This window comes from Symphalangus syndactylus, chromosome 5 (genome assembly GCF_028878055.3).
Source record: "Symphalangus syndactylus isolate Jambi chromosome 5, NHGRI_mSymSyn1-v2.1_pri, whole genome shotgun sequence".
Taxonomy (NCBI): domain Eukaryota; kingdom Metazoa; phylum Chordata; class Mammalia; order Primates; family Hylobatidae; genus Symphalangus; species Symphalangus syndactylus.
This window is the reverse complement of record NC_072427.2, coordinates 130,643,753-130,658,145: the sequence shown is the minus strand read 5'-3', so window position 1 is coordinate 130,658,145 and position 14,393 is coordinate 130,643,753. Positions and strand designations below refer to the sequence as shown.

Here is a 14,393-nt window from a genome sequence, read left to right as displayed (position 1 = left end):
TTACAATTGCCTGCAGTGCTCAGTACAGTAACAGGCTGTACAGGTTTGCAGCCTAGGAGCAAAAGGCTACACCATATAACCTAGGTGTGTAGGGAGCTATGCCACCTAGGTTTGTGTGCACACACTCCGTGATGTTTGCAAAATGGTGAAATTGCCTAATGATGCATTTCTCAGAACATGTCCCTGTTGTGAAGCAACACATGACTGTAGTTATCGTGTTGGGTTAATGGGATTATAGTGGATTGTCCCTTTATATTTTCCAAACATTTTTAGAAATTACTTTACACATATCAAAATTAAAATATTAAAATTAAATACAATGTCTTTTTGCGGTTGTCTGTGTCCCAGTCATGTGGGCCTTTCTGCTCCCCCTCAAGCAGCTGGAGAAAGACCAGGGGGCCATGGGTACAGCCTCATATGTGCACTGTGACAGGCATGGGGATGACGTGGCGGAGGGGAGAAATCACGGTAAAGTCATAATGATAACAATGACAGCAAGCCACATTGCTCCAACTTCATACGCCGCAGGCACTGTGCTAAACACGTTCTTTACTCCACACATCATTTTCCCCATAGAGGGAGAAACTGAAGTTCGAAGAGGCTGAGGAGCTTGTCTGAGGTTACAGAGCTGGCAAATGACAGAGCAAGGGATTGAACCCGGTATAACTCCAGAGCCCGTGTTCTTAACCACTTGAATGAGGCCAATAATTTCACAAATATTAAGCCATTATATTTTCATCGCTCCCAAAACCTTTCAGCTGCCACTTCTAGGTGTGAGTCAGGAGGCTGAAGATGCCAGGGCAGGCAAGGGCAGGCCATTGACCTCGTTAGCAAGACAGCAGGGGAGACAGCTTGCCCCAGTTCCCATCCCCTTCCAGCGTATCAACAGCAGGCCCGGCCGATGAGACGCAGAGACTTCCAGAACGGAGGCAGAGTCAGGAAGAGGAAGGGGAGAAGCACCTGCTCACCGGAGACTGGGAGACTGCAGAAGATGAGCTCTTGTGGGAATGGTGGGATAGTGTGGGGCAGAGACACCGAGGGAAACCCTGGGGCGGGGCTCTTGACCCCTCTTCACATGTGACTCCGGGAAGTGTCACCAGCAGAGGACTGAGCCTCCAGTCTACCTGGGTTAAGGGATGGAGGCCGAACTCACTTTTATAACAATCTCACTCTCTCAGTTACTCACTCCCATGATCACGACTTGAATTCATCCATGTGGGCAGCGACCTCATGACCAAATCCCCTCCTAAGGGTTCCACCTCTCAACACTGTTGCATTGGGGATTAAGTTTCCAACACATGAATGCTGGGGGACATACTCCCCCAATATGGAGGATGGAGCGGTGTTTGCATGAGGACTGGGTCATCCCCAAGCAGCCCTCACTTACCTGTGTGATGGACGCTGTGGTAGGTATGAAGTGGGACCTTCTGGAGCCAGACAAGGTGACCCCGTGGTTGGGGCTCAGGATGGACCCTCCAGGCCAGGGGCCAGACAGAAGGAGGCAGAGACCAGAGGGTTTCATAGGAGGCAAGGGGACCTTGGCCAGTGCTCCTTGTGAGCCAGGCCTCGGCTGGCGGGAGGAAGCGACGCTCACTCCCTGCAGAGCTCAGTCTGGTGCCACTGCTAAGACTGTAGCAGCCAGAGGGGCAGAGGAACCCTGTCACCTCCCCAAATCACTGAGAGCCTCCCAGAAGCTCACACGCCCACCGAGGAGAAACTGCACGAGGCAAACCTGGATCACCTGATAATTACCTTCAGATGCGGTTTGATTTCTGTAGCCCACTCAATTTACCAGATGGGAATTACGTATTCGCTCATAGGTGGGGTTTGCGAGGTAAGCCAGATCTATATGTGCCCTCCAAGTCTCTCTGACTTGCATGGAATTATGCTTATGACCCTGCCAGGCCACTGTGCTAGACTGCATGGTTTGAGAGCCTATGTGACAGGCACTCTGCCAGGTGCTTCACATGCATGGTCTTGTTCACTCTTTTCAGCATCGTATTGACAAATATCTTCCATCTCAGGTGCCCATGAAACTAGCTATGTGGCCTTGGGCAGGTTCCTTGACCTGTCTGTGCTTCAGTTTCTTCATCAAATGCAGATACTGATTCCTGCCTAGCAGTATCAGGTGCATAGAATGCACTTGATAAAAGGTCACCACCGTTGTTAACAGTTCTTTTGAGCACAGAGGAAGATAAGGACAGATAGGTGATGGCAGCGGGGTAAAGGGACTCCTCCGGAGAGAAAGAAATGAACAAAACCACAACCTCTTAACTCTGCAGCAATGCAGGTGATCTTTTTCTGAGTCAGGAAAGTGAGGGTAAAATTTAAGGGACCAGACCCTCCTCCCAGGAACACAGACATACCTCAGAGCCCCAAGGAGCCATAGGACAGAAAGGTGGGAGACCAGGAGTGTCCAGGTCCTGTGTATCCTCGAACTCACTGAAGCTTCTTCCTGACCTGCTGCCTTCTTCATCCTTTTGTGGGCTCTGTGGGACAAACACATTAGTTCCCAGGCCAGGACAGCTTTCTGAGGCCTGGAGACTCATCCCAGCCTCCTCTCTGGGACTCAGGACAGACTGTGTGGAGCTGAGGTTGGTCCTCAAAGTAAGGTGTTGTTGGAGCCTCCTGGGGTAATTTCAAGGGAGTTTTGTGCGAAAGGGAAGCAGTGCCATCAGACTCCTCCTGAAGCTAAGCCAGGATGAATTATTAAGGAGCTGAAGGAAGCCAGGGCTTAACTAAAGGAGCCCCACGTCTATCTCTGTGAATATTTCAAACCATCTGGACCTATTTTGTGGAGAGAAATTTCTTGCGCTGCCTGAAAGACAAGCAGGGAGCTAGCATTCTGCTCACACAGGGCAGCTCTCCGTCAAGGGAGGCCTGCGTTTCAGGGCTGGGATCCACGCTCAGAGAAAGCTTCTTAGTGCTGCAAAGCTATTTTTAAAGTGCGAAACTCAATATGTCAGTGGGAGCGGGAGGGAGAGAGGGCTGGGGGTGAAATGGCTGAGGCCATCCAGGCCCCTGAAGGAGCCTCACTTTCCTGGGTAGTCCTTGGCTCTTGCCTGACACCCCCAGATCTCTATTTTAAGCCTGAAAATAAATACTTAGCCTTGTGTTCAGAGCTGATGGTGGGGCCACGGGCCAGAATAGAATTTAATCATTTACTTTGGCTCTCTTTGGTTTAATAGATGCCATATTTGGCAGCTTAAAGGGGATGTGTCCTAGTTCCATGTTAAACACAAAAATTAAAAAAAATTAAGAACCCTTCTTTATGTTCTGTTTACAACTGTTTTTAACATACATTTGAAATGTTCATCTTCCTGTCTTTCTGTGTGCCGGCTCTGAGGCACCCAGCATCCTCTCTAGTTGGGAGTATCCCGCCGTCCCCCTCTCTTTTCTGAGGCTGTGGTTTTCCAGTGGGTGTCTCTGGCCCAAATAGCCCTATCAGAAATGAAGCAACAGGCTGGGTGCAGTGGCTCATGCCTATAATCTCAGCACTTTGGGAGGCCAGGGCAAGTGGATCGCTTGAGCCCAGGAGTTTGAGACCAGTCTGGGCAACTGGGCAACTTAGCGAAATCCTGACTCTACTAAAAATACAAAAATTAGCTGGGCATGGCAATGCATGCCTGTAGTCCCAGCTACTTGGGAGGCTGAGGTGAGAGGATCGCTTGAGCCCAAGAGGTTGAAGTTGCAGTGAGCTGAGATTGTGCCACTGCACTCCAGCCTGGGCTACAGAACAAGACCCTGTCTCAATCAATCAATAAACCAAGCAACAGCCAGACCCACACTTAGACTGACCAGTCATGTGTTTGGGTAGGAGATGCTTATAAAGCGTCATTTTTCCGTTTGTGCTATATAGGAAAAAAATAGCTTGAATGGCAGTGCTAATAAGGATAAAAGGAGTTGGCGTTTGTCAAGTACACACCTGGTTCCCTTACAAAGCAAAGGCGGTTTGGAATAAAACAACGAAAAGTAAACTTTAAAATGAAATAAAATAAATGGAAAATACATTGTAAAAATATCAGTTTGGAATCGACTTGAAGAGTTGCCAGATCTCTTCCCCGCATCACATTTCACAGTTTACAAAGCTTGTTGGTTTATGTTTTCCATTTCTTAGGGGACTTGTTCTGGAGGTCTTTACTAGAAGCCAGTGCTGGCAAGTGATTGGGGAAAAGGCAACTCTTCATGGAGGGAGTGTGTAGATACCAGACATGGCTATAATATTTTACTTTTTATTTTGCCACAAGGGAGAAAGGAAGCTTGACATTGGAAGAAAAAACTTCTGTGGATGGAGATGTGTAGATACAAAGGTGTTTGAAATCAAGCTTCCTTGAAGTCAAAGAGAAAGTTATGTGTAAGACCCAGAATAACTTCTGATTCAAGGTGAACTTTTAGAATGTGAGAGGGAGACCTGGATTAGACTAAATATTGATAGGTGATGGTTTATTGTGCAATTAAAAAAACACAAATTATCAATTCTTATCCAGTTTCCAGTGAGAATTACTTTCGTGAATAATCAATGCAAAATAAAACCAACACCAGCTAACATTTCATGTGGTAAACTTTGAAAGAATCATATCTTGGGGATAAAAAACCAACCTGGCAAAAACAAAAAAACAAACCAAAAAAACCCAAAAAACAAAATTAGACTTGGGCACAGGGGCAGGATCAGAGAGGAGCCCTCATGTCATTTCCAGATTGGTGTCAGGGAGTATCTGAATGTTTATCCTTTTAAAATGTTTCTAGGGGATGTCTCCAGGCCTCATTAAGCTTAGTCTCCTGTAAAATTCACCTCCTACATATTAAAAATAAAAACCAAGCAAAGAATTTTAACCTCAGCTGAAATAACAGCTCCAACAAACATTCTTGCACTGAGCACCATGTGCCCAGAATCCCTCCAGGGCACCTGGCCACTCGTCCTGCCAAATTCCCCACTTCCCTGCCCAGCCAGGCCCTGGGTGGCCCCACAGTTGGCCACTCCTAGAATAGGCTCCACAGGACTATGTGTATTTTTTGTATTTGTTAGTTTTTTTTTTCTTATTCAGTTCCTAAAGTGGAAGATCTACAGGTGGATAGAACGCTCACTAAGTAAGTCCTCAGCTTCCAAAACCTAGAGGCACACTATTACCCTACACATTTAGTTAAGGGAAAATGGCAAGGAGAAAAGGAAGGAGGGGAGGAGACAGAGGAAAGAAAGAAAAGCAAGGCACGGCTTGGAAAGATTTGCAGAAGTAATAACAGCTTTTTTCTTTTTTTTTTGGAGACATAGTCCCACTGTGTCACCCAGGCTGGAGTACAGTGGCATGATCTCAACTCACTGCAACCTCCAGGTTCCAGAGATTCTCCTACCTCAGGATTCCGAGTAGCTGGGATTACAGGCACATTTTTATATTTTTAGTAGAGATGGGGTTTTGCCATGTTGGCCAAGCTGGTCTCGAACTCCTGACCTCAAGTGATCCGCCCGCCTGCACCTCCCAAAGTGTTAGGATCCCAGGCGTGAACCACCGCACCTGACCAGTAACGACAGCTTTTAATGGTGAAAAACAGAACAAGCTGAGAAGGCTACAGTGAGGACTGCAATGTTGGGCCCTGATATGTGGCTTTGATGTGTATATGTTTGAGCTTCTCCCTTTTCTACATCCCTGGGGAAGTTTTAACTTCATTCTGTTAAGCTTAAATGCTTTTATGAGAAGTATCCTAATTTAATAAAGTCTTATCTAGAAAATGTTTTATGAAAAATACCTAAGATGTATAATAGGGAGTAGAATAGAATCTGGTGGGTAAAGGTGGGCTGTATAGGCAATTTTAAAGAAAACAAAAAGAAAAACGTATTTTCTGGAGCAAATTCAATTAAGCCAATTTAATTTCTTGATCTTCTTGATTATTTTTAATAGAATAATACTTAGCGATTTCCAGTTTTGCTGCTTATCTTCGTTGGGACCAAGTCTTTTCCGCACACCATGAAATCGTACCCTTTATGATGGGTTTTACCTTTTTCTTTGTGGCCACTATCTCTTTACAAGTCTAATTTTTGCCAGGACAATTTTTTTATTCTTAAGATGTAGTTCTTTAAAAGTTTATAATGTGAAATTTTAGTTGGTTTCATTTTGCATTGGTTATTCACAAAAGTAATGCTCATTTCATTGGATAAAGGACTGATTGTTTTTATTTTTTATTGCAAAAACAAAAGATAAAGAAAAGGCATTTTCCATGGTATGGTTAAAATGTCAGGAAGTTTTGTTACATTAAAATAGTTGTTTAAAATGTGGGAAAGCCTACAGATAGAAAAAAAACAAACAAAAAACATCCTTAGTTTCCAGGGGCAGGCTCTTTAATAAGGAAGGATTTTCTCCAATAAGAGAGGCCCTTCACGGGAAGCAGAGTGGGGAGATCACATAGGGAAAGGGGCTGTTGGACACACCAGAGATCTGAAGCTACTCGGGAAGAACCATCCCACTGGGGCCTAAATTAAAATGTCCAGATTGGCTCTTGGCACATTTAACTAAATGTGTAGGGTAATAGTGTGCCTCTAGGTTTTGGAAGCTGAGGACTTACTTAGTGAGCGTTCTATCCACCTGTAGATCTTCCATTTTAGGAATTGAATAAGAAAAACAATTAACAAATACAAAAAATACACATAGCAATTAATGTAGGTTGTTTACACATGATAATGTGTGAGATCACAATAATGGTTATGGTGTCATATCATTAGGAGGACTCTATTCAAGAAAGGAGGATTTCACAGAGTATAGTTGGGGACAGTTAGTAGAAAAAATAAAATTGTTTCATGTTTGCCCCCGGAGTGAGCTGAGGCTCTTCAATGAACTGGTTCAGGTTGTAAAGGGCATGGAGTAGAGACGGTGCCTGGCAAGACCCCAGGGACAGCAGCTGCTGCTACCACCCTTAGGTAGAAGCAGGATCTGCCCAAGGCACTTGCACTTACGTTTCAGGGAGCAAAAGTCTATTTAATTTTGCTCTACAAAAGGGAGATGGGGCTTTATCAAAAGGAGCTGATTACCTTCAGCCCTGGATCCAGGTGTATCTCCTTCCAGGTCCATGGAAAACATACTGGGTGACATCAGGAAGACATGAGAGGCTAGGCTCAGTGCCTCTCCAGTGGTTCCTGATTCAAAAGTGGATGGTGCCCACCCACCCAGGAGGTGCTGGGGCGCTGTGGGAGGATGGGGCTCCCACAGCTCTTAAGAGTATTATTGGCAAGTTATCCAGTCTTTCTGAGCCTTAGTTTCTTCCTTGGTAAAACAGGGATAATAATACTGACTTTATAGGAGTGCGAGAGCTAACGCCTGCCAAATAGTAGGGCACAATTAATGTTAGTGCCTTTTCTGCCCAATTGCCCAGTACAGAAAATGTTGCTTCAGTAACCTAGCCAAATGCCAGGACTGATTCATAGGAATATCATAGATCTATTCACAACGTCTAAAATGATCTCATTATAACAATGATCGTTTTTACAAAAATAAGATATATTGACTGTTTTGTATCCCATGAAGGGGAGGGGAGGGATTTTCCTAACTTTCCTTCCAGAACCCGCTATTAGGGTGAGGGACTCAGCGCCTTTCTGTCCTCCTCTCCCCGTCTTAAGAGTTCCTCGGCACAGAGTCGGAAATGGGGATAGAGCTTGGCCCAAGTTAGAATTTTCCCCATTCCAGGGGCAGAATACAGAAAGAGGAGGAAAGTAGCGGGGGGCCTGGCGCAGCTGCTGATGCTGTGCAGAAACTCTTTGAGCTGCCACCCTGGCAGGGCCGGCCTTGGGGAATGTGCCTGAGGATGGTGGGTGAGCAAAGCCACCTGCCCCTGCACAGAACCTGCGGGTTGTGCTCTGCAAAGCCCTCCTGGTTTCATCCCCAGAGACAGGGTGAGAAAGGGCAAGCCAGGCAGCAGATGCTGGGGGGCGCTTGGCCAGGCTACCCAGATCGTCCAGCGCGACATGGAATCTGTGTGTCCGCACCGGTGCTGCGTGACAGGAGCCGGGCACCACCAGCGCCATAGGCTTGTCGGTGTCTCAGCACTGACACCGTGTGGCCCCGAGCAAAAGCAGGTGAGGGGTCCGCTGAAAGCCTTGGAGACGGGAAGTTGTCCCGTTTCCTTTCCTCAGGATGTTAATCAGCATCCCTGGGACTTTCCTGGTTATCGCTGATGGGAGAAGTCCAGGAAGGAAAGGAATGTGTCTAAGCTCAAAGGCTGAAGGCGTCAAGACTTAGAAGTCAATTTGATCAATAATGAGAAAGAATATAATCTCAAGGTGAACTCCAGAGTAGGGAGTGAGTGTGTATTGTGACGTCGGGGTGCTAGTCATCACCGCAGCCTAGACAAAGATGATGTAAAACACCTGCGTCAGGGTTGTGACATCCTCCTGACGTCGAGGAGCGCCTGCCCCTTCCCGGATGATGTGGCTTGAACAGCTTACACTTTCTCCACCTCCGCTGGCCGTGCCTGCTTTAGTAAGTGGCCCTGCCATCCACCCAGTTGTGTAATGGATTAGTCAAGACTGCCTTAGTCATAGGTAGGAGCCAAACTAAACAAGCTGAGGCATAAAAAGCAATTTACTGCCTCACCTAGCTGGGCAAGAGGCCGAACTAATTCACATGTTTGACACAAGGAAGATTCTGGAAAGTTGAAGAAGAACAGAACCTGGGATTGGCAGCGGCCAGGGCTGTTTGTCCTGCCCTTGTCTCCTTGGTCTGCCTTCACCCACTGGCCTCATTCTTTCTGTAGACAGGCCCCCTCCACTGGCGGGGATACAGCCCCTGGCAGCCCAGGCTCAGCCACCCCAACATCAACGGAGAAGTTTTGTCAACAGGAATCTTTATAATAGGGAAGGGCTCAGATGGGCTTGCTCAAGTTAGGTGTCTGCCGCCCGAGGCAATCCCCAGTGGCAAGGAGATGACACACTGAGATAGGCCAGTCCTGGTCACACCCTTTCTCCTGGGGCCGCTGGGCAGGAGTTGTCAACAGAGAAGAGTGACAGGAACATTTACTTGGCAGGCACAAATCACACGTTGCTGTACTCCACTATGCAGATGATGACACCCTCAGATTTTTTCTCTTTAGTAAACTCTTAAAGCTAGACATATACACAGAAAACTGCATGAATTATGAGTGTGCAGTGTTTATTCACAAGAGCAAGGACATAGAATCAACTCAGGCGCCCATCAAAAGTAGATTAAAGAAAATGTGGTGCAAATACACCATGGAATACTACACAGCCATAAAAAAGAACAAAATCATGTCCTTTGCAGTACCATGGATAAGGCTGGAGGCTGTTACCTTAATTGAATTAACACAGAAACAGAAAACTAAGTACTACATGTTCTTACTTGTAAGTGGCAGACACAAAGATGGGAAAAATAAACACTGGGAATTCCAAAAGCAGGGAGGGAGAGAGTGGGAGAAGGGTGGACAGACTGCCTATTGGGTACTATGTTCTCTACTTGGGTAGAGCCCAAACCTCAGTACCACGCAATATACCCATGTAACCCCAAACCTGTACATGCACCCCCAGAATCTAAAATTTGTTTTAAAAAAGAAAATAAATATGTATAGAAATAGCAAAATGTAAGATACCTTTAAGTTCACCTTTCAGAGATAACACTGATGATGTTATCACCATTTATTATTATTTTCTTTAAGAATCTCATTTCTATTTATTTATTTATTTATTTATTTATTTATTTATTTATTTTTTAGAGACAAGGTCTCACTCTATTGCCCAGGCTGGAATGCAGTGATGCAGTCATAGTTTACTGCTGCCTCAAACTCCTCAGTTCAAGTGATTCACCTGCTTTGGCCTCCCACAGCGCTGGAATTACAGGCATGAGCCATCACACTCGGCCAAGAATCTCATTTTTATAGTCTCACTTTTAAACAATAAAATAGAAAGTATACTGCATAAATAAAAAAATGTGCAGCTTCATGAAGTTTCCCTTTTGAATACACCCATGTAACAAGCAACCTGATTGAGAAACAGAACGTCACCAGCATCCTAGAAACCCTCCTTGGCTTCCTTCCAATCATGGCGCTCCTGTCTTCCAAAGGTAAATGCTATCCTGATTTCTGCTACTGTAATTAGTTTGATCAATTTTAGCACTTCATACCAATGCAACTGTTAAATATTTTATTCTTTCATGCCTTGCTTCTTACATTCAACATTATGTTTGTGAAACCCATCCATATTGTGTGTAATACAGAGTGTTTGTTTTCATGGCTGCATAATATTCCATTGCATGAATACTCCAAACATTATTTGCCCATTTTACTGCTGATGGACACCCTGGCCGTGAAGAGGAAAATCCCAAGTGCCATTGGGTTGTGACAGTATTGTGAGAGACTTTACCTAGGCATTTATGTCTTTGAATTTTGCTTTGAATCATGTCCTTCTTTGAATATATGTGTAAATGCTGGCTGCTAATTAATATATAAGGTTGTTACATGAGTTTAAAAGCATTATTTCAGCCAAGCGTAGTGGTTCATGCTTGTAATCCCAGCACTCTGGGAAGCTAGGCAGAAGGATTGCTTGAGCCCAAGAGTTCAAGACCAGCCTGAGCAACATAGCAGGACTTCTATAAATAAGAGCGTATTTTGTGGAAAGGTTTACAGAGTGACTAGTATGCTCTGTGCTCTTGGGGACCACTACTCCAGGCAAATAATTGTCCTGGCAACACGGTCACTTGGCAACACAGCCCCCTGGTGGCAGTCACCTGAACTGCAATCTTACCTCATAGAAAAAGTTAATCGCCGTTTTTCAAACCAGGCATTACAGCAAGTGTCACAACCCAGGACATAATTTATACTTAAACGAGTAATCATTTATGTGAATAAAAGTGCTCCATCTCCATGGCATTGTATCTAATCAGGATACAAGTCCATCTCTAAAATAATGATAAAAATTTTTTTAAAGGACTACCATTTACCAAGTACTTCCGGTGTCTGGTACTGTGCCAAACCCTTCACATACAGTATTCAGCGTCATCCCTCCAGCAGTGCTGCGGAGTGGCCATTGTTGTCACCCTTTAGAGAGGAGGAAGCAGAGGCTTGCAGATGTTCAGGAATCATCTCAAGGTAAATGGAGCCAGGATGGCTTCTCCCACAATCATGGTCTCCTCTGCCCCCTGCGATTGGAGGCACCTGGCTGTTCCACGCTCACTCAAGGTTCATTCCCACAGACCAGCCCCCGCCCCGAGGAGGGCTGGAGTCAGAGAAGAGCTCACTTTTTCTCCTGCGGCTCTCTGCTGGGAGGCACGTACTTCTAGCTCCTCTTCCCCCGTCCATACCCACCCGAGGGACAAGCTGTTTTTCTGCTAGTAGAAGCCCAAGGCATTGTCTGGGGCACATTGTACTAGCGCCTGGGATTCACGTGGGTGTCTTCCCCATCTTTCTGTGCCCAGGCAGTGTCAGGCTGGCCTGACCTCCGTCCCTCCTTGGCTGCTCATGACCAGGTGGCAGGTAGAATAACCAACCTGCCCCACTTTGCCCAGGACCTTCTCCATTTTTGCACTGAAAATCTCCCATCTCAGGAACCCCCTTGGCTCCAAACAAGCTGCCTTTCCCCCTTGATCTTGGGAAAGTCAGGCCCAAATTGCACCACAGATTCAGCTGTCCTAGATCCTGTGAGAGGGTGAGAAACTCGTTAGGCCTCCTGGCTTATGATGCATTGGCCAATCCAGCAAACCAGAGCTCTGCGTTGGGATTGAGGATTAACAGGAGCTTGTCCTGCCCGTGAAAACAGGCCTTGGCAGCACGTAGGGTAGTCTAGCATGTGACTTCTGCAGGCAGGTGGCCTGGATTCGGATCCTGGCTCCACCTCCTGCTGGCTCTGTGGCCTTGAGCAGGTTATTTCACCAACCTAACCTCAGAACCCAATGCTTAGCACAGCACATACCTCACTGTGGCTGTTGTGAAAATTCAGTGTGAAAATGCAGATGCTCGGAAGCATTCAGCCCACAGGTCGTGCGCCACAAATGACAGCCCTTGCCATTCCCTTTGCTCCTTCAGCTGCCAAATTGCCTCCCAAGTTCTGATCCTGAGACTTACTTATTTTTAGTATGAAATGCTTCATAAATACAAACGAATATATATCACACATTCATATATAAAATGTGAAGAGTAACAAAATATATACCCATGTACTCAAACCTCCTCTCCTTCAGCTTAAAATAGAATATTACCGACCAGTCACGGTGGTTCACACCTGTAATCCAGCAAGTTTGGGAGGCCAAGGCAGGAGAATTGCTGGAGCCCAAAAGTTTGCAACCAGCCTGGGCAACATGGCAACACCCCACCTGTACAAAAAAATACAAAAATTAGCAGGTGGTGGGGGGTGGTGTGCACCTGTGATCCCAGCTACTTGGAAGGTTGAGGTGGGAGGATCGCTTGAGCCTGGGAGGCAGAGGTTTCAGTGAGCTGAGATCATGCTACTGCACTCCAGCCCAGGTGACAGAGTGAGACCCTGTCTAAAAAAAAACAAAAGAAGAAGATTCCTAATGCTTTTGTATACCTCTCTAATCATAAACTTCCCTGTAATGATAACGAATCGGAATTTTGCCATTTCCTCACTTGAATTTATCATTTCCTCACTTTTTGTTATATGTTTACTACATATGTACGTATTGCTGATAACGTATTGTTATGTTTGAGATATTTGGGTCCTGATGCAAATGCAATCATACTTATTTCCTTTTTTCCCTCAACATTGTGTTTTTGAGATTCATCCATGTTAATGTATGAAGCTGTAGTTCATTATTTTTCCTTGCTGTACAGCATTCCACTGTTTGAATGTGTGGTCATTCATTGATCTACTCCCCTATGCAAACAGTGCCACTGCAAACACGTTCATAGGTTTCGTGGTGCACGTGTGCACAAATTACTGTACCGTATCCATCTAATCCGAAAAGTCTTCACTGAAGGCTCAGTGGCAGTGACCTGCCCTCTGGTTTGGTTTTCATTGTGACCAGAATTCTGAGCCCAACACTCTCTGCTCCATTAAAATCTTTTTCTGTATTTTAAAGTGGGATTCAGGATTATGAATGAGAAAAAGCTCAACTCAAGTGATATCAGGCAAAAAAAAAAAAAAAAAAGGTGGGGTAGAGAGAACTGTATTGGGATGAATGATGGAGCAATTTAGAGGGGACTGGTTGAATCTTAGACTAAGTGCTGTTCACACAGCCCTGTGGATCTCTCGGTCACAGGGCTTGGCCACCCCCGTTTTCCTTCCATCCTTGAACAGACTCTTCCCTCGTCGGAAACAGATAGTAGCAGTCACTTCTGCCTGCAGTGCCCAGGTCTGTGTCCAGTGGGGGGGAGCGTCCATCTCTGCAGCCTTAAAAAAGCCTCCTGGTGTGTCACTGGTCACCTGCGCATCCTTATGCTAATCTCTGTGGCCAGAGGAACACAGTCCATCCCTCAAGTTAGGGTGCAGTCAGCCACTGCCCTAAGCTTTTGGGCTGAGAGTGAAGTCAAGGGGATTTCTTCCCAGGGAAATAGGGGTACTGTTCCTAAAAGAAGGGTAATGACCACAGAGGGCCCAAAACAGTAAGTGTCATACAGGCTTGGTGGTTCACACCTGTAATCCCAGCACGGGGAAGCCAAGGTGGGCAGATTGCTTGAGGCCAGGAATTTGAGACCAACCTGAGCAAAATAGTGAGACCCTGTCTCTACAAAAAATAAAATTAGCTAGGTGGGGTAATGCACACCTGTAGTCCCAGGTTCTCTGGAGGCTGAGGCAGGAGGATCACTTGCACCTAGGAGATCGAGGCTGCAGTGAGCTATGATCACGCCACTGCACTCCAGCCTGGACAACAGAGTAAGACTCTGTCCCTAACAAAAAACAAACAAAAAGTGAGTGTCCAACCTGCCCTGGGCTTGCTGTGTGACCTTGGATAAGAGACTTCACATCCCAAGTGCCCGAGTCTTCATCATGGATGAGTGTGGCAGAGCTGAAGGTCCCTGAGATTCCATCTGACCTTGACCTCTGATTGTGTGCGCTCTGGCTGCCCTGTCCTCCTCTTCCTTGCCACTCCTGTGCCCTTTAACATCATAGCTTGTCCAGTCCTCCAGATCTTTCCACTGTAACGTCGAGTGCATACTTCTGGGATCACCTCTGTGAGCTCATTCCTCTTGCTGACAACATGGCTTCTCAGAGGCAGCCCACAGGACGACAGCTCCTCAAACCGCACCCTCTGCCAAGACCGGGAGCCTCTCTACAGTGCCTCATCGTGCTCGCCAGCACCGGCCTTTCAGGCCACAGCCTTCGGAGTCTTCTGTGGATCTCCATCTTCCTTAAGCCCCTGAACCTGCTCTCTTATGGAATTTGGGCCTTTGTTTCCTCCTCTCAGAGTTCTTCTTGCTTGCTCACATCAATGAAGCCAGCTGCTGTA

At 46.1% G+C, this 14,393-nt stretch overlaps 1 protein-coding gene across 1 annotated transcript in view; it reads right to left on the bottom strand.

The window, feature by feature from the left end:
• PLA2G4E (phospholipase A2 group IVE) overlaps window positions 1-2,549 on the bottom strand; it is a 69,368-nt gene extending 66,819 nt beyond the window's left edge. The window contains exon 1 of the mRNA XM_055276934.2: window positions 2,367-2,549. Coding sequence (XP_055132909.1) covers window positions 2,367-2,549 — 183 coding nt within the window. The remainder of the gene's footprint in view (window positions 1-2,366) is intronic.
• Window positions 2,550-14,393: the final 11,844 nt, after the last annotated feature.